This window comes from Hypomesus transpacificus, chromosome 3 (assembly GCF_021917145.1).
Source record: "Hypomesus transpacificus isolate Combined female chromosome 3, fHypTra1, whole genome shotgun sequence".
In the NCBI taxonomy this organism is placed as follows: Eukaryota; Metazoa; Chordata; class Actinopteri; order Osmeriformes; family Osmeridae; genus Hypomesus; species Hypomesus transpacificus.
The window spans coordinates 14,448,506-14,474,181 of NC_061062.1; the positions used below are offsets into that span (position 1 = coordinate 14,448,506).

Here is a 25,676-nt window from a genome sequence, read left to right on the forward strand (position 1 = left end):
ATTTAGATGATCATGAGTATTATGACGCTTGCCACCAGATGGCATTGATGGACCTTAGTACATGCTTTGATGACTGCAGGGACTCACCAATGCTTCATAAAGTGATGTCCACCAGCTTTCTCCTTTGCCAAATGTTTTTTTAAGTAATGTGCGTGTTGAGGAAGGGGTTTGAAGAACAGCTGGGCATTTCTATAAGGTGTAAATGGCCTTGTAGTATTGCAAACTTTTTTTTACATGTGACTAAATGACCTTCACATGACCTGGTAAAGATAAAGTATCCTACTGTAAAATGTGAAATACATACAAAAGTTTGGCATATTTTGACGGATTGTAACATATTTGTTGTGTATCACCAAATACCCGCGTGTCAGCAATCTCAACACGAACAAGAAAAGGTCAAACGTGTTCTTTAAACAACATTTGGTATATTTCTTCGAATTGCTGGTCTTCTAATTCTTCTAGTGATCTGCATTCAATTTGTGCACATTCAGTTGTGCACATTCAGTTTGTGTATCTATTATTAGATAACAAGAATAAGCGACCTTTTCCTTCTTTTTCTGCATAGACACATTTTGTCGCCTTAGCGACTATCGTTGAACAGTGCTGCAGTATCTTGATTTTCCAATGAAATTGTTCATCCCTGCTACCGTCACTGGGTGCGAAGCACATGTGTTCTGATAGGTCCTTGGTGATTTTACCGCTGCCATTGAAGAATTCGAGCCCGTGAGGAGGTGTGTCTGTAGCGGAACAAGTACACGCCTCTTACATAAATACTCAATACAAGAGAGATTAGACGGACAAAACGCTGAACAATTGTAAAGTCACTGCGGTTGCCAACCAATTTTGTCTTTGCTCTGTGAAGTCGCTTTTCTTTTCAAGGGACGGGTACTCAGTGTTGGTGGAGAATAAGAACGCAGTTAACCGGATCTCCGACAGATTACTTTGATCATCAGAATTAATTGCAGGTGTGAATTCATGTCTGTGTATTCTCCCCAAATATACTGGTGAGTAGGCAACATGTTACACTTGACTAATGTTCAATATTTTTTTTCAGTCACTTAACTGCAACCATGTAGCTTAATAATATAGATAAACCATGCATGTAGCGTATAGGCTACGTTGTAATAATTGCATTCAAAGGAGAGTTGCCTAGCTAGTTGTGCAAATTAATGAAGGAAGAGAAGCAAGTCACATTAATTAGCCTACTTAGTTAGCGTATGTCCGCAACACCCACTTTGTTTCCACAGGCGGTCATAACACCCCATAAAATAGAAAGAAACAAGTTTAGGATGTCTTAAACCAATGTTTCCAATTGGTGTTGTGACAGGTGCAGTTTCATCACTTGTTCGGTGGGCTTGCTTTACGTTAAAAAGGTCACGTTAATTTTACCACTGTTTCTCTATAACATCTAATATGTAGCCTATAGAGATAGGTGTTTGTTTTATATGTCAGATAATTTGAAGGAACTAAAATCCAAAATGAAATGGCCAAAATAAATATATCGGCAGATGTCTGCTATCAGGCTACATTTGTATGAGTGAGGAAATGCCATTCGTCGGCAAATAAGAAACTGAGTCTAACCTGCCAACCGTTTGAAATTGCTTGACCTTTTGTGGCATCAACTCAGTCTGACGCCAAGCTCATGCGTCAGGTGTGGCGCTCGACGCAGTAGAGAAAGATTGGTTCTCATGAGTCAATTTATGCACGGTTTAAATTCATGCAGTCAGTGCATCATCTCTTTAGGTTGTCTCTCGATTCTTCTTTTTGAAAGCTTTTTTTCTCAGTTCTGTGAGGACAAATTGTGATCTAAAGACCAGATGTTGAAACCCCAATTGATAGAAAGTACATTCCTTTTTGAGAAGGAGGATGTGCAAGCTGTTGATGAGACATTGTTCTGCTTCTGTGTTTTTCTAACCTCTGCCAGTCTGTTCTCAGCCAGGAAGTATAGGCCCAACCGATCTTCACTGTAAAACCACAAACCCGCTCTCCCTGTGCTGTTCTTATCTCTACAGAAGCGTGGCTTCTAAGATGATATAAGGGGAACCCTTTTGCATGTTGAGATCCACATTATAGTCTCTATATAGTGTGCCTCAAATTTGTTTGTCAAACTGACTGGTTACCTCAAAGATCACATCAAAAACTGCTCCCGAGCAAGCCTGTAGCGAGATATGCATCAACAGTCAGTTATCCCTAACCAGTGATAACGTTTTGGTTCTCCTTTCATTTAGGTTAGGAAAAGGGGGTGTAGTCTAATCTTAGTCAACATCTGTAGGAGGGGTGGGGGGGGGGGGGGGGGGGGGGGGGGGGGACTGCTCCCCCTAGTTTTATGGCCATGAGCCAACCATTCTATGACAGTTCCGGGTGCTGACACGGCACCCACCCTCTACACACCTCCTGGTTGTGTGCAACTTGGCATCCTTAGAAGCTCAGTGTTGGTATGGAATGTCAGAGCCTTGGCTTTGTCGCCGTGCCGAGATTTACGATGCCCGTAGTGAGAACCGGGAGAGGAGGATGGGATGGGTGGGGGGTCTCTCCCAGTCTAACGCTTGGTATCACATTGGGAGTTCGAAGTTGCGACTCATTTTGGTTCCTGTCAACACAGAGGACGTGGTTAGAGCTGGGTCTGTTTAGAACTTTGCTGGGCTCTGATTGTAGCTTGTTTGATATGTCAGCTACACCCCGTTCACAAAATGCAACCTGCTAGTAAAAGTTGAATGAACAAATAGGGCAAATGCAAAGTGATAAACAAATAGAGGACAAGACTAAATGGAACAGTTCTTTAAGCGGTTTGTTTTGTAACCCGTAATTAAGGGAGATTAGTAAGCGCAAGCTACTTTTTCCATAATGGTGATGAGGTCATTAAGGTTGATTTGTACTTGATGTGCACGTTTCCACTGAGACGAGACATAATCGGATGACCTCTGTTCCCGATAATTAGCCATATCCTATCTCTGACTAATCCACCTCAAAATCCAAGTCATCCCACCGTGTCTTCAATCATAGATTAATGGCATACATATCATCTCTCTCTGGCCCTTGTGCTAACCCCCCCCCCCCCCACACACACACACACACGTACACACCCAAGCACATGCACACAGACCCTTTAAAATCACATGACTTTAGGGACACTTATACCAGCTCTAGGCACAGATTAGTCTTGTCTGGCTCTTGGTTCTATGGATAGGTCAGGATTAGCGTTTTTATGCCCATGAAAACGTGTCTGGCATCCATGTCTTGACCTAGCTAGAGCATCCTGGTAAGGCAGGTGGGCAGAAGCATCTATCGGTGGAGAATGACCTGAGGGCCTCATGATGGCAGGTTCATGATCATGTGGTACGTCCTCGGCAGCTTTCACACTGCATCCCAGACAGGATATGGAGATGTCTGCTGCTGAAACCTGTGGCCTATTTGTGTTGTTTACCATTTGCCTTCTCTTACGCGTGGTTCACACTGTTGCTTATTTTTTGCCAGATCCTGTCTGAACAGGGTAGACGTTCTCTAATGTTTGGTGCTACTTACTGATGGGCTACTGCAGTGAAACGGGTTCTGAGTGTGCTTTTTTTTTTACTGTATGTAATTTCGGCATGTTAAAAACCCATTCACGGCCATTTTGAACGTGTAAAGTTATACATGGGGATTGCGTCAAAGTTATGCACAGTCCGTAAAACTACAGTGGAGCGTTAACCCGGCTTTAGTTTGTCAGTTTCTTATTTTCCTGTGGTCCCAAAGTTCACCTAAGCCGGGGTTCAGTTGGTTCTACAGAACGCTTAGCATGACTGCTGAAGAGGATGGGGAGGGAAGAGTTAGGTTGGAGAAAGGTCTGCCACAGTGTGTATCCTCGTCCTGGCTTCCCTGCTTCTTTCTGTAATGGATCTGAGTGGAATGTGAGTTCTCTCCCAGGGTGAACTGTTACTTGGACTCTCCAGCTTCCTTCTCATTGTGCCCTTTTTATTAGGCCGCTGTTCTGTTATTCTTAGCAGAGCAGGATGTTTATACGATCCCAGAGCAGAAATATGACTGGCAAGGCTTAAGTGTTTATCCTTCTCCTACTCAACTGCTCAGGTCTGTCCTGTCCCCCGTACAGTGCGTCCTCCGTCTCTGTCTCTGTGGATGAAAGAAGTTTAAGAGCAGTGCTGCTGAAATTAAGCTTTCCATCGCTGAAGCCTGCATATCCTCTTGGTTTACTTTTTTTATTTTTAGATCCCCGGCCATGGTTTTTGTCCACCCATGCTTGTCCTTCAAAAAACAAAAACAAAAAAAAGATTCAAGAGTTATGTTTTTTGGGTGTCATAATGCATTCCTAATGCCTTTACTGAGAACCTCAAGGCCCTCCCAGCCCTGTATGACAGTCAATGGGACAAGTGGTATGTGACTTGGAAATGGAAAACATTGATTTTCAGCGGATGGTCGTCATCGCTCCAGGGTGTGGCAGTATGTTGTGGCATGTATTGACCCATTCTCCCCCCCCCCCCCCCCCCCCCCCCCCCCCATTTTAAACCTATCTTTTAATGTTTTTATTGTAAGTAAATCGGTGTACTATAATGTATAAATCATTAAGATCTTATCCCAAAGAATGTACACCAGCCCTAGTGCACTGTTATGATAGCTTTAGGCCAGAAGAACCTTTTGAGATAAGTGACGTGTTGGAAAATGGAGCCCTGGGGCTTTAAATGCAATTATTGGACTGACAGCAATTTAAAGATTGAATCTGCTGTTTAATCCCTATAGATCAGACTGATGCTGAGCTTCTATTCTTTCTAGTCTCACTCTCTGAGGCTGAAAAGAATCTGAATGTTGTTTTAGGAGTTTTCCACCACACACACACACACGTATATATAATGTATGCCAACGTGACTTGCCACTGTCATTTGCTTCATAAAGGGACTCTCACTGCCTTTTGTTTAGAACCGAACTTCTGATCTGAGACTCAGCAATACGTTGCCAAAAATAAGCTATGGCAAACTTTTTATAATAAGACATTACTAAGAGGTGGGTTTAAGCCTTAAGCCTGGGATTGACTTGAGAAAAGTCAAACGTCATGAGTTGCGTATTGAAAGCCTGTACTTTCACAGTTTGTGTCTCAACTCGGTGTGTTGCTGTTTTTGGCCATTGTGTCAACATTGCTTACCATGCAGCTTTCATTTGTAGAGATATATACAAAATGTTTTTGTTCATTCAAGTTACACTCCCTAGCCAGGCCAGAGTTGCCACACTGACCACAGGGCCTGTAGACACACTGACCACCATGCCGTCACACTTGAAATAGTGTGAGAATCTTGCTGCCATCTTGGTTCTCAGATCTGTGGCCCCAAGAATAGTCTTTCTCTTCCTCCTATAGCACATGTTTGACACCAGTCATCCCTCAGAAGTGCTGTGACTGGAAAGCAGCATTCCAAAAAGCATAAATAAACCTCTCTTTACTCAGGCTAAAATGGAAACTTCCGTGAAACTTTCAATAGTGTTTAGGTTTCAGATGAAAGGGCAATGCACGCCCGCCCACTGCACACTTTCACAATGACTCTGTCCTGATGGAAGGCACCAAAACAATTCATCCTGAGCCAAAACGAGGCTAACTACTGTAACATTAACCACAACGCCTCAGCTAGCATGGTTTTGCAGTGCACGCCATGTTACGCTGCATTCCATTTCAGTGGTCAGGTTTCTCTAAAAGATTGGCCTTACATTTTACAGACAGACCCAGACTGATGTTAACTAAGGGTCTACATCGCCTCAGTGGAACATATCTTGCTTGTCTGGTTCTCGCATCACCACCTCAAAAGGTATACTCTTGGTCGGTTTGACGAAAAACTCCCCGACTGCAGGAAAGCAGATCTAGATAGTTGTGAACAAAATTCCACTCTCGGTTCCATTATTCTGTAATGCAGAAGCTTCCTCCCAATTAGGCGTGTGTGTGTTAACCTTCAGTGTCTCCTGTCTCCTGCAGCCCAGTGTTTGTGCCCAGGAGAGACATGACTGAGGTAATGATCACCAGCACCCCCATGGAGGACATGAGGCTCAGCCCCAGCAAGGATCGTCTCACCTTCCAGGTAGGACAAACTGAGTCCCTGCCTCCATTCCAAGGCCAACTACTCCCAACCCCAAGTCATCATCTATGCCCAGATGGTGTATAGGGAACTCTTTTTAGTTCCCATCTAAACCACCCGTTCCCATACCTAGCATACATCCTTATTGGGGTAAGAAGAACTATCCTGCCATGCTTTAGGGAGCTGATGGAGGAAGAGGGGAATGTAGACTGGACCCAGAGGGAGGAGGTAGACTTCCTCTTCCTGTCATGGTTCACACCCCAGCTGTGGATCGGAGGAGAGGGAAGGAAGGGACGGAAAGACTCAGAGGAAAATGTGGTCTGCAAGCTACTTCTAATCCCCATTTACACTACTGCCCTGCTGGCCCAACTTTCGTCTCAGTCCCTTCCCCCATGGCCTGACTGGTAGTGGTTGGGCATCCCCCCCCCCTCTCATACTGGTGGCTTCTCAAGTCTATGGATCCACCATCCACAGTGACATCAGCTGCAAGGTGGCACACATCTCTGGGAGGTTTGCTCCTCCATCTTCAAATGGACAGTGGGACCCTCGTACGGTCAGTTAGGAAAGGTAGCTTTCTGCCTAACCCTCTACTGAAGTCAGTCAAAACGGTCACAATTCCTGCACCCTTTCTCCTCCCTCCACTCCCACCCTTACAACCCAAAATAGCCGTCGCTGTGCATCGCTGGTGATGTGTCGTGGTTTTCCGGCCCTTGGAAGTGAAGCTGTGGCATGTGTGAGCTGGGGGTCCACAGGCAAGGTCACTCGTTAGCCAACTCCCCTCGGTGCTGACGCACAGCTGACTTCAGCAGCGCATGCAGGGAGACGCAGATACTAAAGCTGTCGACACGCACACAAGGCGTTCAGATGGGGGCACACATGCTCACACGCAGAATCTCAGATATTCCATTCTAACAGGAATCTTATCTCACACTAACACACACACACAATCATGCCGCGCACACTCTTGCACACTCATCACCCATAGCTCAGATAGTCCCATGGTCATATACACAGCTGTTTTCAGGAGGCGCAAATTCACAGCCACAAATGTGGGTGCGTGCGCGCGCACAGTCTGACACTTCCTCGCTCAAGGTTTTGTCATTCCTCCCCCCCCCCCCCCTCATCCCTAATGTATGACACTCAGGGAGATTTGGACACAGCTGGACCCTTTCTCTCTCTGTCTCCTCCTTCTCACTCGGCCCCGTCTAATGCTTTCTTTCCACTGGGCTCTTTGCCCAGACAAGCGACATCACTTTCCCCCGTCCTGTGTCTCCAAGTGAAATATGCAGGTCTAAAAATATTCTTCCACTTTATCCAAACAGCATTTTTTTTATTTTATTTTTTTTATAAATGCTGTTCTTGGACTTGGAGTTCTTCCCCTGGGCCCTTTTCTACCTCGATTTCCAAACCAGAGGGAGACTGCGACCGGTGACTAATCACAGCAGCCTGGTCTATGTTCACTGCTCTTTCAGTCTCTCTCACGAGAGTTCATTTTCTGATCCAGACATGCAGATCTTCAGGCCAGGCCTGACTGCAAGACACAGCTTGTGACTTTCTCATGACCCTCATTTCAGATTCTGCACAAAAAGCAAGAGAAACTTGGGTGTTGGTGACAGAAGTGTCACTTAAAAGTATGGATTTGCATGCCGGCATTTTAATTGCATAAATCCTGTCACTTTCGGTCACATCACAATGTTTTTGTTCTTCATTGGCTACAGGTGTGCGTAGGTGTGTATGTCCTTTTACTCAATCAGCCACCCAGAGCTTCATGGATTTGTGTGTGTGTCCCAGATATTCCCAGATCCTTCTGACTTTGAGCGCTGCTGTAAGCTGAAGGACCGTCTGCCGTCCATTGTGGTGGAGCCCACGGAGGGCGAGGTGGAGAGCGGGGAGCTGCGGTGGCCTCCAGAGGAGTTCCTCGTCAGCGATGGAGAGGAAGAGGAAAGCAACGGCGCAAATCCAAATGTACAGCCAGTGCAGAATACTCAGCATTAGAAGCCCAGCAGCAACTTCCTTCCTCCACTCTTCATCTGCCCCATCACACACACTTACACACATTATATATATATATATATATACACATACATATACACATACATACATACATACATACATACACACACACCAAGGCTGTACATCACTTCCCTACGAAACTGACTGCTCACTCCACACTCTTATTGACTTTGACACCAAAGCATAATTTACTCAAACATCTAACCAATTCACACATGCATTCACACTCCACACCTGCAAACAGGATTGTGAGACCACAACCCTAATAAGTTCCTTGAGAACCACATGCATCCATCTACACTTTGGTATGAAGATGCACACGCTTAAATCCAGCATTGTCCACTGATTGAACACCCCCTTTTTGTTTTACAATGGAGGTGCAATCTGACTGATGGCTGATGGCCACATGGACAACTCTCTATGGCTGGTGCCATAACCCCAGATACTTCTTGTATACCCATATGTGACTGCTGTAATGTTGCCCACACATGCATTTGTTGTCCATACCTGTGTAGTACGTTCATTTGAATGTCATATGTATGACTGATTGCTGTCAATGCAACCCTGTCTGTCTACAGAAGTCAGTGTTTGTGTGCATGTCAAGGGTTTCTTTTCTTTTATTTTCATTATGGTGCATTGTGATGAGTATAGTTTGAAGGGTTTCAGTGAAATGACAGAGGCAGTTGGTCGGGCAAGACAGACAGGAAGGAAGAAAGAATGCCTTGTGGACAGGAGTAACTGCTTTAACATGAGGGGTGGAGTATAGGGTAGAGTATTGGAAAATAAACAACTTTGATGTGGTGTTAATTCCTAACAGCGATGGTGGCTGTGACGAATTGGCGTCCAAGCTGGTTCTGCACTGAAGCACTTGTGTGCTCTTTTTTTTTTCTCCCCCTTCTCTCATCCTTTTTACACTCACAGCCTTAGCAAGGACAGAACAAGTACAGCTACTTCAGATGACAATGACTGGATAGAGAGGAGGACTGGGTCGGTGATGACCAAAATAATTGATGTAGACCTGATGGAAGGCTGTGTAATATCCATGTTTTACCTCAGAGACCAATACCTGAGGCCTTGTAGTCTATCGTCACATCTGAACTCCCAATTTTTCACTGGCGGTAGTCTTCCTAATTTTGAAATCAGATGGTGTGTCAATTACGTGTTTAAGTTGTATGACAACACTTCAGGATCAATGAGCTAGACAGCTAACGCTTTGTAGCTAACAGTCATCTATCTTCTGATATTAAAGAATGCCCCTGTAACGTTTGTCTTGCTTATAACCCCAGGGAGTTGGTTGCCTGGCTTACTGATCCTGCTTTAAGAGATGCCATTGGGTTTCTATTGTATGCAATTTTGAGGAAAGTGTTTGTTCATATTTTTCAACATACCCAACATGTCTTTTTATGGAAGTTGTAAATTGTCACAGGAGTGTTCCTTATTGATGGGGTAGTCAGTTTTACATTTGTAAAATTATTTTTGTTCTATTTACTGTATATAAACTTGACAGTAGTGTTTCTTTGTATTGTAGTGTTTTGGATGGCATTAGGGCTCTGTACAGAACATCTCTCTGCTGTCCCTCACTGATCCTGTGTTGTTTTTGTAAAGCTCAGGGAGAAAAGCCGCCGTTATCACTCATTTTGTTTTGTATTTACATCACCTTCTCTGTGAAACGTGCAGAGCTTGTAAATAAACATTTGAATTTGCTTTCCTGTTTGTTTGATACAGTACGTCAAGAATCAGTCCAACAGTTTATTAGGATACACTGTTAAGGTAAAACGCTGATGAAAAATACATTTGGGGGGGTACCCCTATAGCACAACAAAAGTTGTTTTCAAGAGACTTGCTATACTGTTTCCTTTCATTTTCTCTTTGGTGAAACCTCCCCTTTCTTCAGCCCCCTCACCTGCATGTTGTGGTTAACTTGTTACTTCCTGCCTAGCATCTCTGCTTAGTTCTCATCTGTTGCATATAACTTGCCTACAGCTTGCCTTTCTCCTTCTCCACTCTATGCTGCTGTCTCTCTGAATAAATTAAATATAGCAGCGAGTGCAGAGGACCGCATGCTTCTTCCTGTGTTCACCCCCCCCCCCCCCCTTCATCACAAACTCTTAACCCTCCTGTTGTCCTGGGGACCAAAATCATATCAAACAACCCAAAATGTTTTAAACATGAATCTAAGTAGATGGCCTCCTATGTAGTATCCTAAAATGACCCCAAACATTGAAGATCATTTTCAGTCTAACTTCCTCAAAAAAACACCTGTTGATAGGTATTGGATCAGTCCCAGTGAGGTCCAACCATATCAGGATTTAGAAAAGTTGAGAGATTGACAAGAAACTGGTTTTAGTCTAATCCTTCATTTCAATGAGTGTATGTTTGGATTATATGGATGTTGAAAAGAGCAGTAACTCAAAGATGTAATAATCAGTCTAGAAATTGACACAAAACGTCGTTTTCATTTTAATTACAGAACCACAACTTCCTTGACATAGTTTAAAAGATGTCTATAGGCTGTCTTTTTGGCATCCATAGTTTAATAGCTTTAACTTTTGTGGATGCTAAAAAGTTTACAAAACAAAAGTTTGACTGTTTGGTTGCATTCTACACTCATATTACACGCATATTAGAGCACTTACAGAATGTGACATTGTACCACATTGCACATTTAAATTCAAAGGTTTAGTTGAGTTATGAGATAAATTGGACCCCGGGTCACTGAGAGACACCAGGGAGGTGTCAGCATGTCTTAAGACAGGAGGGTTAAGCTTCCAGTACATATGTACAGAATGTTCTCTGAGCTTCATGAAAAATACTGTTGACGTTATCGAGCTAATGTAAACACTTATAGTTATAATTTCATGTCTAAAAGGAATGCAATTTGTCCCTCTGCTATGTGAGAATCAGGTATTGCATAAACATTGTACTCTGGTAATGGGTATATCTCAGTTGCAGATCAAGAGTTCCCAGGTTGAAGTCCCTCCTGTAAAGTACATTCCTTTGGATCAAAGTATTTGCTACATAAATGCATTAGATTGCAGATAAAGGTAGGATGTGACAACAGAACCATCCCACAAATGACAATAGAAAATGTTTGGGGGTAAAAAAAAAACAATACAGTGCACAAGAACCGACGGGGGGGCTTCAGGTCACTGCTACAACGGAAACTTTCCTAGGAGGTTTGTTGCTGTATAGTAGTGTGACATGGTCAGGTCAGGTTTGATGGAGGTGCTTTGTACCTGGAACTGTCCATCAAAGTTGGGAGGGGGCAGCCCTAAGGGCTCGAGGGTTTCTCAGATTGGCCAGGTGGCATCTCCACAAGGTCTTAAGGCTACATCCTGGAAAGAGAACAATGAGCTGACATTCTACCATGCTTCCTACTTCCTGGAAAAAAAAGTCAAGCACGAGGAGTTATTAATATACCTGCCTGCTGATAAAGCAGAAGGGCCGTGGGATCATGCGGGAGGCCAGGGGCTAGGGAGTCAGTAACAACGACTTGCTGAGTCCAGCCAGTGACCTCCAAACCCAGGGTAAGCCTGGGCCCCACAATAGCATTCAACGGTGAAGTCCAACTTGCCAGAGATAAGGCTGTCACAGGTTCAAGACAAGAAAGTAATAAATGTCCATCATATACAACCAGTTTTAGTTTGAATTCCTCTTTGTGTTTTACAAAATCCTTAGTGGCTCCATGAATCTCTCTGTTAACAACCCACATCCGTGTAGGCTAATGTTAGTGGACAGGAGAGTGGGGCCTCACTTGGCCTGGGATGAGATCCGAGCCCTGCAATGACATGAGGGACGGATTGTGTCTCGCACACCAACGTTGGCGTGCACCACTACATGTTTGAATGTGTGTATGAGAACAGAGATAGAGTGTGTGTGTGTGTCTGGTTGTGTAATAAACTGTTGTCAGTCCTCTGCTCTGAGCACAGTCACTGATAGCTCTTCTAGCCCATTCCTGGAATTCTTTCCAGTGGAAACAATCTGCCACTGATCCCAGTGTGTCAGCACAGCCTGACCCTTTCACCCAAGACTCCTCTCCGAGTCCCCACTGCAGCCACACCAACATGCTCTCTCTCTCTCTCTCTCTCTTTTTCTCTATCCACCTCTCTCTACATGCTCACCCTCTAACCTGTCCCCTCACACACCCACTAGGCACTCTTGTCCCCCAGGCATCACATCGCAGGAGCTAGGGACAGTGTGCTCATTGTCTCTCCATTTATCTCTGTGTGTCTCTCTCTCTGTTTCCCTCTCTGTTTCTCTGTGCCTTTATATTTTCCCACGGTGGGGGTTACATATTGCAACATGACATTTGTCTTGTTTTTCACCAGTACATTGTGCAACTGTGTGCGTTTTTGTGCCTGATTTTTTGTTGTTGTTTCGCGTTACTATGTTTGCCGTGTGCGTAAAGGAAAGATTCTTTTCCCATGGTTTCTCCAGTGTGAGAACGTGGAGCTCTCGGGAGATGAAGAGAAAACGTTGCTTAGTTATTTATAACAAGTCTGGAGACAGGACACCAAGAGTCCACATAGCTGGCACTGCCAACAAACTGAGCAGGGGAGAGTGGAGAGGGACAGAACAGAAGGAGAGGGAGGATGAAGAGATTGAGGAGTCAACAGAGGGGAGAAGGTGGATATGGAGCAGGTCTAAAATAGAGAGCACAATGTACTGCAGCAAAGGTGTCACACAGGGTCATGTTGGGTTCACTGGAGATAGTGCGAGAGACGTGGTGGCTTATGAGGTTTCTTTGAGTCACTCGAGATAAGGTAAGAGGTGAGATGAGTTGAAGGTTTGGAACTAACTTTTCTGACACTATAGTATCGGTGTAAATTAGTCCTCCTCAAATTTGCCTTGTGTGGCTTTACCTGTGATTTTACAGGGAAACATGTCAGAGTAGAATGATTAGGCTTTTAAAAAGGACAATATACCCCCCATTTGAAGGACAAGGAGCTCAGTTTTTATGGTCAACTGTTCCACCTTCCTTCACTCAGATAGAATAAGTGAGTTTCAGTCAAGATACCCTAAGGGGCCAGTAAGCTGACGCAGTGATTGCCATTCAAAACAAAGCCGAAACGATTACACAATCCATCCAAGTCAAGAACCATCAATACAGTGCCAAGCAGCTCTGGAATCAAACCCTCAACAAGGAGCGATCCACAGACATTCCCAAGTATGCACTCACACAGCCACATATTAATTTGGGCCGATGATTCTCAACACTTAAAAGATTCATCCTCTGTTTAATAGGGTGATGTACAAGAGTGCTGCCATGTTATCTGTGATGTTTTTGAGCTTTGATCACTGTGCCTGTCAGGATCCAATTACGCGTGTACTTTTGTGTGTTAATGTGCTAATCCAGACTCTGCTGCTCTTCTATGGGGCGTCACTGATATAAATAGACAGCTTATGCCCCCCTAATACTCCTGGCTTGGAGACGAGACTGGAAAACAGCCTCACCTCACAATTCTGACAATTCAGACAAGGGATAAAGAAAGAGGAGAGCAAGTGAGACGGAGAGAGAGACATTGAGAAAGAGGGAGAAAGAGAGAGAGGTGGGACTGATTCACCAAGTCTGTTGTGTGAAGATCTTCAAAGGAGCGTAAGAAAGAGGGAGACATAGATACTGTACATGCATGCTTACTTAGGCCTTAGATGCAGAGGGAAGTGTAGGGTGAGAGGGAGGAAGACTTGAGTTAAATCATCCCTGTCCCTTTCCTGAACCTCGACATCCCCCTCTTCCCTCCTTCTTTACTGGCAAAAAGTACAAGGGGTCAGGAGGGACAAGAATGTGTAAAAACAACAAACCAGCAGAGATTTCTTCTTAAATAAAGCCTCCATTTAGTGCTATCAATAGACTCCTTTGAAAAAAAACAACCCAAGACATAGTGTCCAATGCCCAAAAAAAGACATAATTCCCCTACTCACAGACAAAGAAAAATGGCACACTGCACTCTCATGGAACAGGCATGTAACCACAGGTGCAATGGTTCAACATAATTAACTTTTCTTTTTGTGAAACACTGCTGTATTTCATGTTGTATCATAATGAATCACCCATACTGTTTTTCCATCAATAACCACACAGACTCCATCTTTGATGCCTCTCTGAAATGCGTTTACTACTTATATACTATAATATGCATAAAGAAAACCTACACAAACTACTGAAGTAAATAAAGACATGTGCTTCCCTATAGATGTTTATCTTGTGTCTAAGGCGAGTGTGGTGATCGATGCGTGTCTCCAGTAGAGGTGAGCTGGCTGTGAGACACAAGTCAGAGAGGCCACTTCACGGCTCTTGCTCTCTCTCTCTCTGAGGCGTTACGCTGACCCCTGAGAAGTTTACTGATAAAACCATACAGTCCACTCGGACGCTGAGTTAGAGTGCATGCCAAAGGGAGCAGGTCATGGAAAAGACTTGAGGTTGAGTAAGTGCTCTCTCTCTTGTTCTTTCACTCTCTTGACACACTCCCACACACATACGTATTCTCTCACAAAACACATGCTAAACACACACACACACATCAGAGACACATCCCTGCCTGTTGAGGTCACTTTTAACAGCAGAATGACTGTAGGTAAAGGAAATAAATGACATGCAATGAGTTTATTTACCCTGCTCTAAAAGGATAGGTTGGGACATTAGATCATGAATTCAGCATGTATCATCGTGTAGTAATATTTGCTTTTCACAATGCATGCTTCATTTTTTGGCTACCCACAATGTTTTGGGTCTATGTCATTGACCTTTGTACTTTTGTAAAGCTCTCTCTTGGAAGTCGCTTTGGATAAAAGTGTCTGCAAAATGAATAAATTTAAATGTTATTTTTTAAATACATTTTTATGAAGCACTCTTGACTTGAACACCCTTTCCTGATAGGTGATTTATCTGAAAGACAAAACATGGCATGTTAACAGCAGCGTCACCTAAATAAATACATTACAAATTAAGAGTTTCAGAAGAGATACTTTTTCATAATTTCTCACATTTTCCATGTAATTTAATCCACACGAACAGCGTCCCCTATTGACGTCATTTTTGGGGTGCAAGCAAGCAGATGGGTTGAGAGTTGAGAGTTGAAGTTGTCAGGTTACCCGAATCAGTGATGTTGACAGAGCTCATTGCTCCCAGCGTGCATCTAAAACATGAAGGTGTACGGTATCAATCCGTGAATGTTATTATAGTTTGTGAGTAAAGTCAGCCAAACGACAAAATTGCGAATGCGGCTTCAGATTCCAGTGCAGTGCCTACCAGCGAGCCTGCCAAAGCGTTACTTGAACACGTTTAGCCTGCGAGCTCAGTAGTTAGTTAGCAACAGCTAGCAGATGCTAATGTCGCAACCAAGTTGTTGACATTTATATGGCTGGGCGCATCTCCCCGGACTGGTCTTCCGAGGCAACGTTAGCATATTGTAGCCAGCTAGCTTTTTACAATTGACAAGGAAGTAGCACACTTTTGCAGGTGAGTAACATTATTCCATTTACTTCTCTAGCCTAACGGTTATCCAACTAAATATGCTTTGATGGTATGTTACTAGTCTTAAGCTAGCTAGCTACAGTGTAGCTCTTTAGCTAGCTCTGAAGTTGCACGTACCTACCTATCTTATACTAGCTCTCTATGCTAGTTATCCATGACTTGGTGACACTTAAGCTAGTCAACTACCACAACTAGTATGACTTTCAATAGTTTAACATCACACATCACAAGATTCTTCACTTGTGGGACGATATAATTTAGTTATCATTTCACAGTCATCACAAAGACGTAACTAGTTATTAAACTATTTAAAACGGTCCAAAACAAAAATTCAGTGGAAACAGCACAGCTACAGTACCGAGGTACAGTACAGTAAATCCACACACATTTACGCGTGCCCATTGTCACTGTTGCCAACAATATTAATGCAAAGTTGCATTAATAATGATGTGTCAATGCTCGCATGAGAGTGATCAAATGACAACTCAATTTAATCTCTAATGTAAACCAGTTAGACATGTAGCTAGCTAGCCAAACCAGAAAGCTTCACTTGACCAAACTTATCCTTAACCCTCACTTGGTGTCATGATCTGTACGCAGTTAGAAGTGAGTGTGTAAGGCATAGCCAGGTTCATATGATCAGCGTATTATACACAGAAGCAGGTTAGGGTAAATCACATTGCTAAGCATGAATTTAATTTAATTTGTTTAATGTATGTTTCACTTCAAACTACTACATGTTTGAAAGACCGATTGGCTGTATGGTGCTTGCAATTGATTGTGAGAGAAATAAGTAGCCTTTGACAGGACTACCCTCCATAACCAGAAGACCAGACCAGAAAGGTTAATCTGTGAGCAACCTGACCTTGGATTGACATCCCTTTGCAGCAACACTACCTATGATCAGAGGGTGGAGCATTTAGTTATGGGTACAAAGGCTTACAAAGTGTTGTAAGAGCTCTGAGACAGTTCAGTGTAAATACTGTAGGACCACAGAGTTACATCAGCACTATATACAACTGTGACCATTTTAGTGTTTTTGTATTGGTATATTGCTATTTTTATACTTTTAGCTACTTGCTTTTTTGACAGTTTTGCTGCTGGTGTTTTGTATCATTTTCTTTATCCCTTTTATACGACTACACAGCTTGCCATGTCAGAATAATGTCATTGTCCAGTAGGAACCTGTGTTGTACTGTTCATATAACAATACATCTCTTTGATTTTGACAGAAGACTGATTTCCATGGAAGTTGGACTTTATAGTCCTGAAGCAAGGCTAAGCAATGACAATCAGAGGAATGTGTGACAATCGAATGAGGCCACTGTGGGTTGCCTTTACTTTGTTTTTCCGCGATGCGCATTCTTCAATGGGTCGTCTTTGTCCCTATTGTTTCTGAGTAACTGTCACTTTGTTATTCACAGAGATTACCCAGACCTCATTAATAAGACAGACGTCCTCTGTGTGTTCTGATGGTGGCAGTGCCACCAACACAAATCCTCACAGTCAGGATGTCCATTAGCAAAATGAGCAGGCAAAGAGGGCTGGCCTACCTCTGTCATATTCAAAAAAACACCCACACTTTATTGGGTTTTTGGAAGGCTTTGGACATGTCATTCACAGTGGACATATTTTGCTGTATCTAGGCCACTCTGCTACCACACACACATAGGCACATACTCTCATGTAGAGGCACACACACGGACACCTTGTGTATGCATTTGTATGTCATTAAAAGGAAGTGTTTTGTGTAGGTGTGCGGGTCCCTAGTCCTGGCTGGCTGTCCGGCTCAGTGGCCCTGCAGTGTGGTTGGGCCAGTGAAACAGACCTGATGTCCTCGCTGCAGAGTCCTCAACACAGAGGGACATCTGTTTTAGTCTCTGGAGTGACAAATAGGAACCCTTGCTTTGCAATCTGTCACGATCTGATAGTCAAATGTAGGCTATGCAAACTGTATCTTTGTCACATGTAGGCGGGTGTTTGCTAGCCTTTTTGGTGTGTGTGTGTGTGCGCGTTTCACTCCAGCATCTGTGTGTGTATGCTCTCGTGCATACCATCCTCGGTGTATTCATTTGTACTCCTTACTTTTAATCTGGGTGACCTTTATCAGAGCTCCAATGGAAAAAAGTCATTAAAGACTTGTTGTTTTTCCACTACCCCTTTAAACTGCCATGCTCATCATCGCAGAGAGCAATTACCCTGGAGCCCAGCAGCTGGAGACGGAACCCAGGGGTTGAAGTCCGCTCCGGTTTTCCACAGCAGAGCCAGACAGATTACTCAGCAATCTCTCAAAGAACCACACGTTAAACAGGTAGAGATGCAGCCGAATGGTGTGTGTATGCATGCGTGTGCACAGACACACACACACACCGCGCTGATATTAAAGAAGCTTGCATTTTGGCCAGGGATCCTTGTATGTCACTGAGGAGGACACTGAATCTTCCAGAAGAGTCGACATGTCGCAGCTCAGACACCAGGATTCGGAGAAAGGACACAGATAGCCCCCTTGTATAAAGCCAAGATGTGGTTAACCTCTCATCATGGTAACGACGTCTGTCTGTTCTTGACTAAGAGGAAAGAATGCAGGTAGACTGCCAAAGAATACAGGGTCTGACTAAGAGCACATCAATTCATTGCGGTTGGCTAACATTTTTGGGCAGTGCTCGAATAGGCATTGCTATTGTGACCCGACAAATGTTTAATCAAACCTCACTCTGCAGAGTCAATGACATTGTCTTTGCATCTGACCCAGAGTATGAAAATGTGGTTCTCCTGTGGAAGGCTGGTGAGATGTCGTAGGTGGAAGGAGCACAATTACTGTTAGCATTATTACTGTTTTGGGTCGGTAGTTCCAGTCACTTTTCACCTCATTCTCAGGGGACCTCAAATGTGTGTCCTCTTCAGTGCATAACTGAAATGGGCCTGCACTTTTAGAATATGCGCCAGCATGTTCCAGCAGACACCCAAGGGTGCGTTTGGTTTGTGTGTTTGGTTTGTGTGTGCGTGTGTACGTTGTGGGAGAAAGCTGTAACAGGAGGTCATAATTGTGTGACAATTGTGCTGAACCAGCTTGTTCCTCTCTCACGCTTCATATTTTCCGTTGTTTAAAACCCTTATGTCCTCACTCTACTGTGAGTGTGACACACACACGCACACACATACACACACATACCTGGGTTGTTAAGTGCTCCTTCAGCCACTCTGCTTGCGGAGTTGAGACCTGCTGTGTCATGATGCTGCTGTTGCCTGAGGTGGTTTGAGGTGAAGGCTTGTGCAATCACAGAGCCAGGGTAATTGAGGCAGGGTAGCATGAACCAAAGTTCAACCCAGGGAATGAAACACCTGCTGGGTGGTGGTCGCTTCCTCCCTGCTTCCTCAGCCTGTAGACTGACAGCCTGAATCCCTGCATTAGCTACACCTTGCAGTTTTTAACACTGGTTATCATGGCAGTCAGAGGACATACGTTAAGATAGGCTAACCCAGTGGTTCTCAACTCTGGTCCTCAAGTACCCTCTGTCCTGCACGTTTGAGATGTTTCCCTGCTCCAACACACCTGATTCAAATGAATGGGTTGTTATCTAGTTATGCAGAATCCTGTTAACGACCCTTCATTTGAATCAGGTGTGTTGGAGCAGGGAAACATCTAAAACGTGCAGGACAGGGGGTACTTGAGGACCAGGGTTGAGAACCACTGGGCTAACCTAACCTAGGTTGCCCCATTAACAAGCATCATGATCATCATGATCATGACTCATTTTTACTGATACATAATGGGGAAACTGACACTATAACCGACTTAGTCGGCAGGTTGGCCTTGGACATACAAATGAGAGCGTATTATTGAACAGGGCTAGACCACAGCTAAGAAGCTGTATGTCCTCACAGTGAGCACGTTGTTTTGCAGCCAAAGGTCTCATAACTCTGTTAAGAAATTAGCTTCCTCAGGAGACTCCTTTTTTATGTTTGGTATGTCTGTCTTGTTGTCACGCTACTGATAAAAACGAAAGAGCTCTTGATGCAGACGAGGCTTTGAATAACTCGGACACAGCGTTAACTGAGCATGAATTGAAGCCTGACGTCAACTGAACATGGAACACTTGAGGACAAAAGTGCAATGTTTCAAGTGATACCCGGTTCAAGGGTATGAAATGTGAGACACCCGTCTTCTTTTTTAATCGTGGATTTGGTGACTGTGCAGTGCACATCTTCTGGAAAGATTCAGTATTTACATTCCTTCAGCAGGAACGTCGCCGTCGTGTTTTTCCACTGTTTGTGGGGGAAATGTTTTGAGAGGCTCGGCAGACGCAGAGGGGTTCAGTATGGATGTGCACGCTAATAAAGTCGATCATTCCATTTGTCTTGCGTCGACTGGGCAGCTCCATCCAATTCCTGAGCCCAGTCTCACTGCCGGCCTCCTGGATCCTCAAAGGAAAATTCCACTAAGCGTACTGTACACACTCATCTTCCTGGTTAACAACATCCCCCCCCCCCCCACTTAGACTAGTTTTCAGTCCTTAGGGATGACTCAGAACCACAGAGTTGAATTGACGGTGTCTGTCTGTTTTTCCTTTCCCTACTCTCTCTCCCCCTCTCTCTCTCCATCTGTATCTTTCTCTCCACCCCCTCTCTCACGCCCACCTTTCCCCGTCTCTCTCTCCCAGGTATGGATGTGTCATTGCGGGGTCTGTACTTCATGTTGACCCTGTTCCTGGGCATCTTGTTCGGCAGTATCTTCATGCTGGGTCCGGTTCTGCCTCTCATGCTGCTGTCTCCCGCCTGGTACCGCTGGATCAGCAACCGCCTTATAGCCACCTGGCTCACCCTGCCTGTGGTGAGCCCTGAGCCTGTCATCTGGCAGCCTGGCCCTTGTGGCCGCCCTCACGCTGTGCTGTGACCTCTTACTCCAGCGGCCTTGTTCCTGGCTGTACCTCAGTGTCCGTGTTGGAACAGCTCGTCTCATGAGCGGCCGTGTTACATTGCCTTCATGTGCAGGGAAAGACAAAACTGGTTTCTCACTTCTGACTTTTTCTTTTCTCGCTCCCTCAAACCTTATCATTTCTCTGGCTCACTCGAACCCCCCCTCCCCTCTCTGTCTCTCACCCCCCCTTCCTCTCTTTCGCTATCTCTCCTCCTCTGTCTCTCTCACTTCCCTCTCCCCACCTCCCTCCCTCTGTCTCAGGCCCTGTTGGAGCTGGTATTTGGGGTGAAGGTGGTGATTACGGGGGATGGCTTCATCCCGGGGGAGCGCAGTGTGATCATCATGAACCACCGCACACGTCTGGACTGGATGTTCCTCTGGTGCTACCTGCTCAGGTACAGCTACCTGCGCCTGGAGAAGATCTGCCTCAAGGCTGCCCTCAAAGCAGTGCCTGCCTTCGGTGGGTATGAGTAGCTTGGAAACGCGCACACATACACCTCACAGGGGACTTGGAAGTGCTTATTTGTCAGCGTAGTATACAGCCGAATAGAGCTCTTTCATTTGGGGTTGCAGATAAAATGCTGCCGTGACTGAAGTGTGTGTGTGTGGTGTGTGTGTTAAGGCTGGGCCCTGCAGGTGGCCTGCTACATCTTTGTCCAGCGCCGGTGGGAAGATGACAGAGAACACATAGAGAACATGTTGGAGTACTTCTGCGACATTGGAGAACCACTGCAGCTTCTGCTGTTCCCCGAGGGAACCGACCTGACTGGTGAGAACCCGCGGAACACACGTGCCCACCCACACACACCTTAACCGACAGCCCCTTCCCGCACAACCTGGGATCGTAGGCCATGATGTATAGGCCCTGTATTTTTGGACACAGATTAAGTTTAATTCCTAGTCTAAAATGATTAAATTAGGTGATTCATTTGGACCAATCTATTCTTGGTCTAAGCCTAGGTCTAATCTGTGTCTGAGAAACTGTACTGTAATGTTTTGTTATTGACAGTATTTATACTGGTAGGTCAGGTGAGGAAACATCATTTCCTGTTTGTCAGTCTAATAGCCTCTAATCTGTTTTTCTACCAAAACATTCCCACAGAGAAGGCCTGTCCAGCCCTGTTCCCAAAGAGTAGATTTTCTCTCTAGACGAGGCTAACCTGATTCAGCATGGTGACCAAATCTTTATTTTAATAAAATGCAGCTAGATTAGGGTTGGAGCTAAAGACTACAATACACTGGCTCCTGGGAAACAGGGCAGGGCAGCGTCCCAACATGGAGACTTAGACCATTAACGCATAAAGCACCTTAGACGCCACACTAAGCCAAAGTCCCTGTCCATCCTTAAGACAGGATGAGCCAGCTCATTTCGTTGTCAGCCTGACGTCACTGGGCTACCAGACCTCAAGTGAAGTTATATTGGTTCGAAAGCTAGCTAGCTTAGCTGTCCTACATCCATACATCTCCTCTGTTCGCGTAGCCCCAAACTGGGCATAGCCCTAAGCCTTTCAACTACCGTTTTGTATCTTTGCTGGGAAGGAATGTTCTGTCGTTTGTGTGTTTCTTTCCGAGGATTTTGCGCCTTCCCCTTAAACCGGGGCTTACGTTTACTAGCAAATCCATGGTCAGAAATTACATCTCATAGCTGTACTGTTCTCTCATCTTCATCTTGAAGATGACCCCCTTTCACGACACACACACAAACACAACACAACACACACCTGTAGGATTTAGATGAGGGTGCAGCTAAGCCCCCCTGAGGATTTCTGTGGTCCCTGCAGGATCAAAGAAGGCTTTATTACTTTATGAAATGAACAGGCCATATGGGACAGGTCCTAGCTTTGTCCCCTGAAGGAGGGGATTTCTGGGGATGGCCAGGTGAAGGGCTCCTCCCTAGACGACCTCCCCCTCCACCCTCCCAGTGTCCTGCATGTCTGCCTGTCCCCACTCATACTAAAAAAGTTAAACACTCATCATTCCCGGTAAATCCGCTAAGAAAGAGGGCTTTGGTCTCATTTGGACCAAAATAGATACACCCCCCCCCCCCCCCCCCCCCCCCCCCCATGTCAACCTCTGGAGCTCCTCCTCCCTGCCTGACCCTTAACCCCCCCATCTGTGCTCCCCGCTCCTGCAGAATACACCAGAGCAAGGAGTGATGACTTTGCAGAGAAGAACGGCCTTCCCAAGTTCGAGTACGTCCTTCACCCCAGGACCAGGGGCTTCACCTTCATCGTGGACACACTGAACAAAGGTCAGTCCAATGACTAAAACAACAATGATGGGGGGGAAAAACAACAAAAATCAGTGAAAGGTTGTAATGCAGTTGTCCCATAGAGTATAAGTATATCATAATACTGTTCCGTGTGTGATTGTCGTCACCATTGAACCCCTATGAAAACAACGCTAGGTACACCATAACAGCCCATGATGTGAACTCCCAGCTAAATGTACCTGTCAAACACAGTTGATACATCAACACTGTAAAGCCTGCCAGAGTTAGATCTCCTGACAGCTGCGTTTTCAATCCCCGCTGCCACCCTGCTGCCACCCCCCTGTCCGACTCCTCTGTCCCCGGTGTCAGACTGGTGCCTCATCGACAGTGCGCCACCTATTACACCACCACTACCACTGCTGGATCGCATTTCCCTGTTAGCTCACCCTGGCTCTCTTCCAGCATGCCTTAAATACACCTCCTCCTGCCGTCATGTCTTTACCCAAACACAGGTGGGAAGGGAGGGGGGATGCAGGGGTTTGGGGGGGTGGGGGGGGGGGGGGGGGGTGGCAGGTGTCAGATATTAAACTCAAAGCCTATTGTGCTGTGATATGGGAGAGACTGAGACTAATTCCGTAATGTAGGCTAAGGTTTACCATACAGTAGCATAACAAGCACGTGATGGAGTCAACAGCAGAGATTAGTAAAGATAAGTAATTTTGGCACTGTCTTACTCTGACACGAGCGACCTTGTGCAATGGTAGCGTGATCTGTCAAGGGTCCATTGCAAAGCATCCATCCAGGGCCAATATCAATCTATATGGAAGGAAAGGAAGACTGTCTTTGGGATTCTTTATAATATATAGTTAATTGTCTATAATCTATTGGAGGAGTCTCTTTAAATTCTTTAGGCTAATTATGTTATGAACTGTAATATTGATGATGATCTCCCATTCTCTCATGTTCCTCCTGTACAGGAAAGAACCTGGACGCGATCCACGACATCACGATCGCCTTCCCCCAGAACATCGCCCAGACAGAGCGCCAACTTATCCTGGGCCTGTTCCCCCGCGAGATCCACTTCCACGTGCGCCGCTACCCGGCCTCCTCCCTGCCCACCTCCCCCTCCGAACTGAACACCTGGTGCCAGGAGCGCTGGGCGGAGAAGGAGGTCCGCCTCAGGCACTTCTACGCTGGCCAGCCCCGGGCCTTCCACAGGGAGGGGCCGACCCGCGTGCCCCCCTGCAAGACGGAGCTGCGCGTGTCCCTGATCAAGGCGGTGTCGCTGCTCTACTGGAGCTGCTTCATCCCCCTGTGCATGGCCGGGCTGTGGCTGTGGCCCATGCTGCGGGTCTACTTCCTGCTAATGGTGGCGGTGTACATGGGCCAGCTGAGGCTGGGGGGCGGGCTGGAGCTTCTGGAGCTGGCCTGCCACCGCTACTGGACGTCCGTGGCCAGGGACAGGAAGAAGAAGGACCTGCTGGAGGGGAAGAAGGAGGGATGATGAGAAGGGGTGGGTGGGTGGGTGGGTGGGCGGGAGGGGGCGCTGGACAGAGGGCGGTGGGGGGGGGGGGAGCTTCTCCAAGGGTCCAGGGATGGGCCCTAAGGTGCAGGTGGGTGCTACTCGCACTAACCTCCATGTCCACGGCCGCTCTCAGGGCAGACGGGCGGGCGACCGGCCTGCATGGCTTTAGTTTCACCTCCTCAAATTTTATGTTCAGCCATAGCAATGTGTTTTTTTAAATGGGATTTTAAAGTTGGTTCCTATTTTTTTATGCTTATTTTGTTATTCTTCCATTGTTTTGTTATTTATTTATTGGGATTATTATTATGGAGCAGAGCCATAGTGCATGGCACTCATACAAAACCTGTGTGTATACTGTGACAATTCTAGCCAATATCCTTTCCAATACTGTGCTGTGTATAGCTGATCTAGATTCCTTGTAAGTGTAGCCAAATGAGTCACTGTTTTCACAGGCATTGTTTAGCCAACTAGATGAAATGATAAGAACTGAATTGCTAGGAGTCCAAGTGAAGTCAGTCATACACATCAAGTGTAGCATTGTTTACCTGTGCTGAATCAGAATAGTCTAGTCTGTCATATAGTAAGGCTGTCTTTGTACAATTTTGCTTTAAGCCCCTATACAGGTTTTTATATTGTTTATGTTTGGCTCTCAAAATAGGAACATGAGGTTTTCGACAATATTTTACTTGACGGTCTTTATAAGCATTCAGAACACTTTTATGTGAGTGGGAGTACATTTGCCTATGTTCACGTCATATACATTCAACAACAATTTAAATATGTCATAATATTATAGCAATTTTACCCTGAAAATCTAAAAACATGACATCTCAAATGCTCATGTTTCTTTTCACTTACCAACAATCACATGCTTATACAATCAGGGACCCAACCACTACATTCACACAAAACTATCAAACATTACATATGTAGGAATAATAATTTCTGTCTGCAGCTTTAAAGATAAGATCTACCAATCACTTGCCCGCCCCTTTCTAATATATACAAAATCACACGTTATACATCAGCAATCATAAAGGTTCCATAAAGGTGTCTTGGGTTGTTATGGAGACCTATGTCAAGTACAGTGTTGCCAGGTTTTTTTATGCATTAAAAAATAGCTTTTGCACAGGCGAGCCAAAGTCGAGAAGCGGTTTGCGAGGTAAAGAGAAACCGTTGTAGAATGTAGACTGGACTGCCTTTGTCAGGACAGGGTAGCTCCTCTTCGTGGTGCCAAGGTGCCTGTGTAGGTGACCTCACACACAGTGGGAGTCACGCCAAAATGAACGATGGTCATCATCAAATAGGAAACTAGGGAAGCAGATTTTTTTGTTGCTCTTTCTAGGAACTGGGGGGAGACTGTGATTGGCTGGCTGGGGGTTTCGGGGGTGGAAACATGCGAGCGACGTAACCCCACTACCTCCCGGGTGTCACGAAGGAGGACCAGACTTGGAGTGGAAAACTTGCCTCGGACACCCTAATCCAAA

The 25,676-nt window shown here is 45.2% G+C and overlaps 2 protein-coding genes across 2 annotated transcripts; both read left to right on the forward strand.

Moving 5' to 3' along the window:
• The first annotated feature begins 778 nt into the window (after positions 1 to 778).
• lbh (LBH regulator of WNT signaling pathway) lies at positions 779 to 9,764 on the forward strand. Its single transcript, XM_047016968.1, has 3 exons — positions 779 to 1,004; positions 5,948 to 6,050; positions 7,839 to 9,764. The coding sequence occupies exons 1-3, from the start codon at positions 976 to 978 to the stop codon at positions 8,040 to 8,042; spliced, it is 336 nt and encodes a 111-aa protein (XP_046872924.1). The 5' UTR covers positions 779 to 975; the 3' UTR covers positions 8,043 to 9,764.
• A 5,363-nt stretch (positions 9,765 to 15,127) lies between these two features.
• lclat1 (lysocardiolipin acyltransferase 1) lies at positions 15,128 to 24,174 on the forward strand. Its single transcript, XM_047018407.1, has 6 exons — positions 15,128 to 15,519; positions 20,196 to 20,365; positions 20,714 to 20,912; positions 21,075 to 21,221; positions 22,587 to 22,703; positions 23,642 to 24,174. Exons 2-6 carry the CDS (start codon positions 20,198 to 20,200, stop codon positions 24,166 to 24,168), a joined length of 1,158 nt encoding a protein of 385 aa, XP_046874363.1. The 5' UTR covers positions 15,128 to 15,519; positions 20,196 to 20,197; the 3' UTR covers positions 24,169 to 24,174.
• Positions 24,175 to 25,676: the final 1,502 nt, after the last annotated feature.

Excerpts from the sequence above, each read along its gene's own strand:
- lclat1 (XM_047018407.1), top strand. The coding sequence starts at position 20,198 with ATGGATGTGTCATTGCGGGGTCTGTACTTCATGTTGACCCTGTTCCTG. Across the intron at positions 20,366-20,713 it reads CCTGGCTCACCCTGCCTGTG|GCCCTGTTGGAGCTGGTATT; the intron begins GTGAGCCCTGAG and ends CCTCTGTCTCAG. Across the intron at positions 22,704-23,641 it reads CGTGGACACACTGAACAAAG|GAAAGAACCTGGACGCGATC; the intron begins GTCAGTCCAATG and ends CCTCCTGTACAG.
- lbh (XM_047016968.1), top strand. The coding sequence starts at position 976 with ATGTCTGTGTATTCTCCCCAAATATACTG. Across the intron at positions 1,005-5,947 it reads TATTCTCCCCAAATATACTG|CCCAGTGTTTGTGCCCAGGA; the intron begins GTGAGTAGGCAA and ends TGTCTCCTGCAG. Across the intron at positions 6,051-7,838 it reads AGGATCGTCTCACCTTCCAG|ATATTCCCAGATCCTTCTGA; the intron begins GTAGGACAAACT and ends TGTGTGTCCCAG.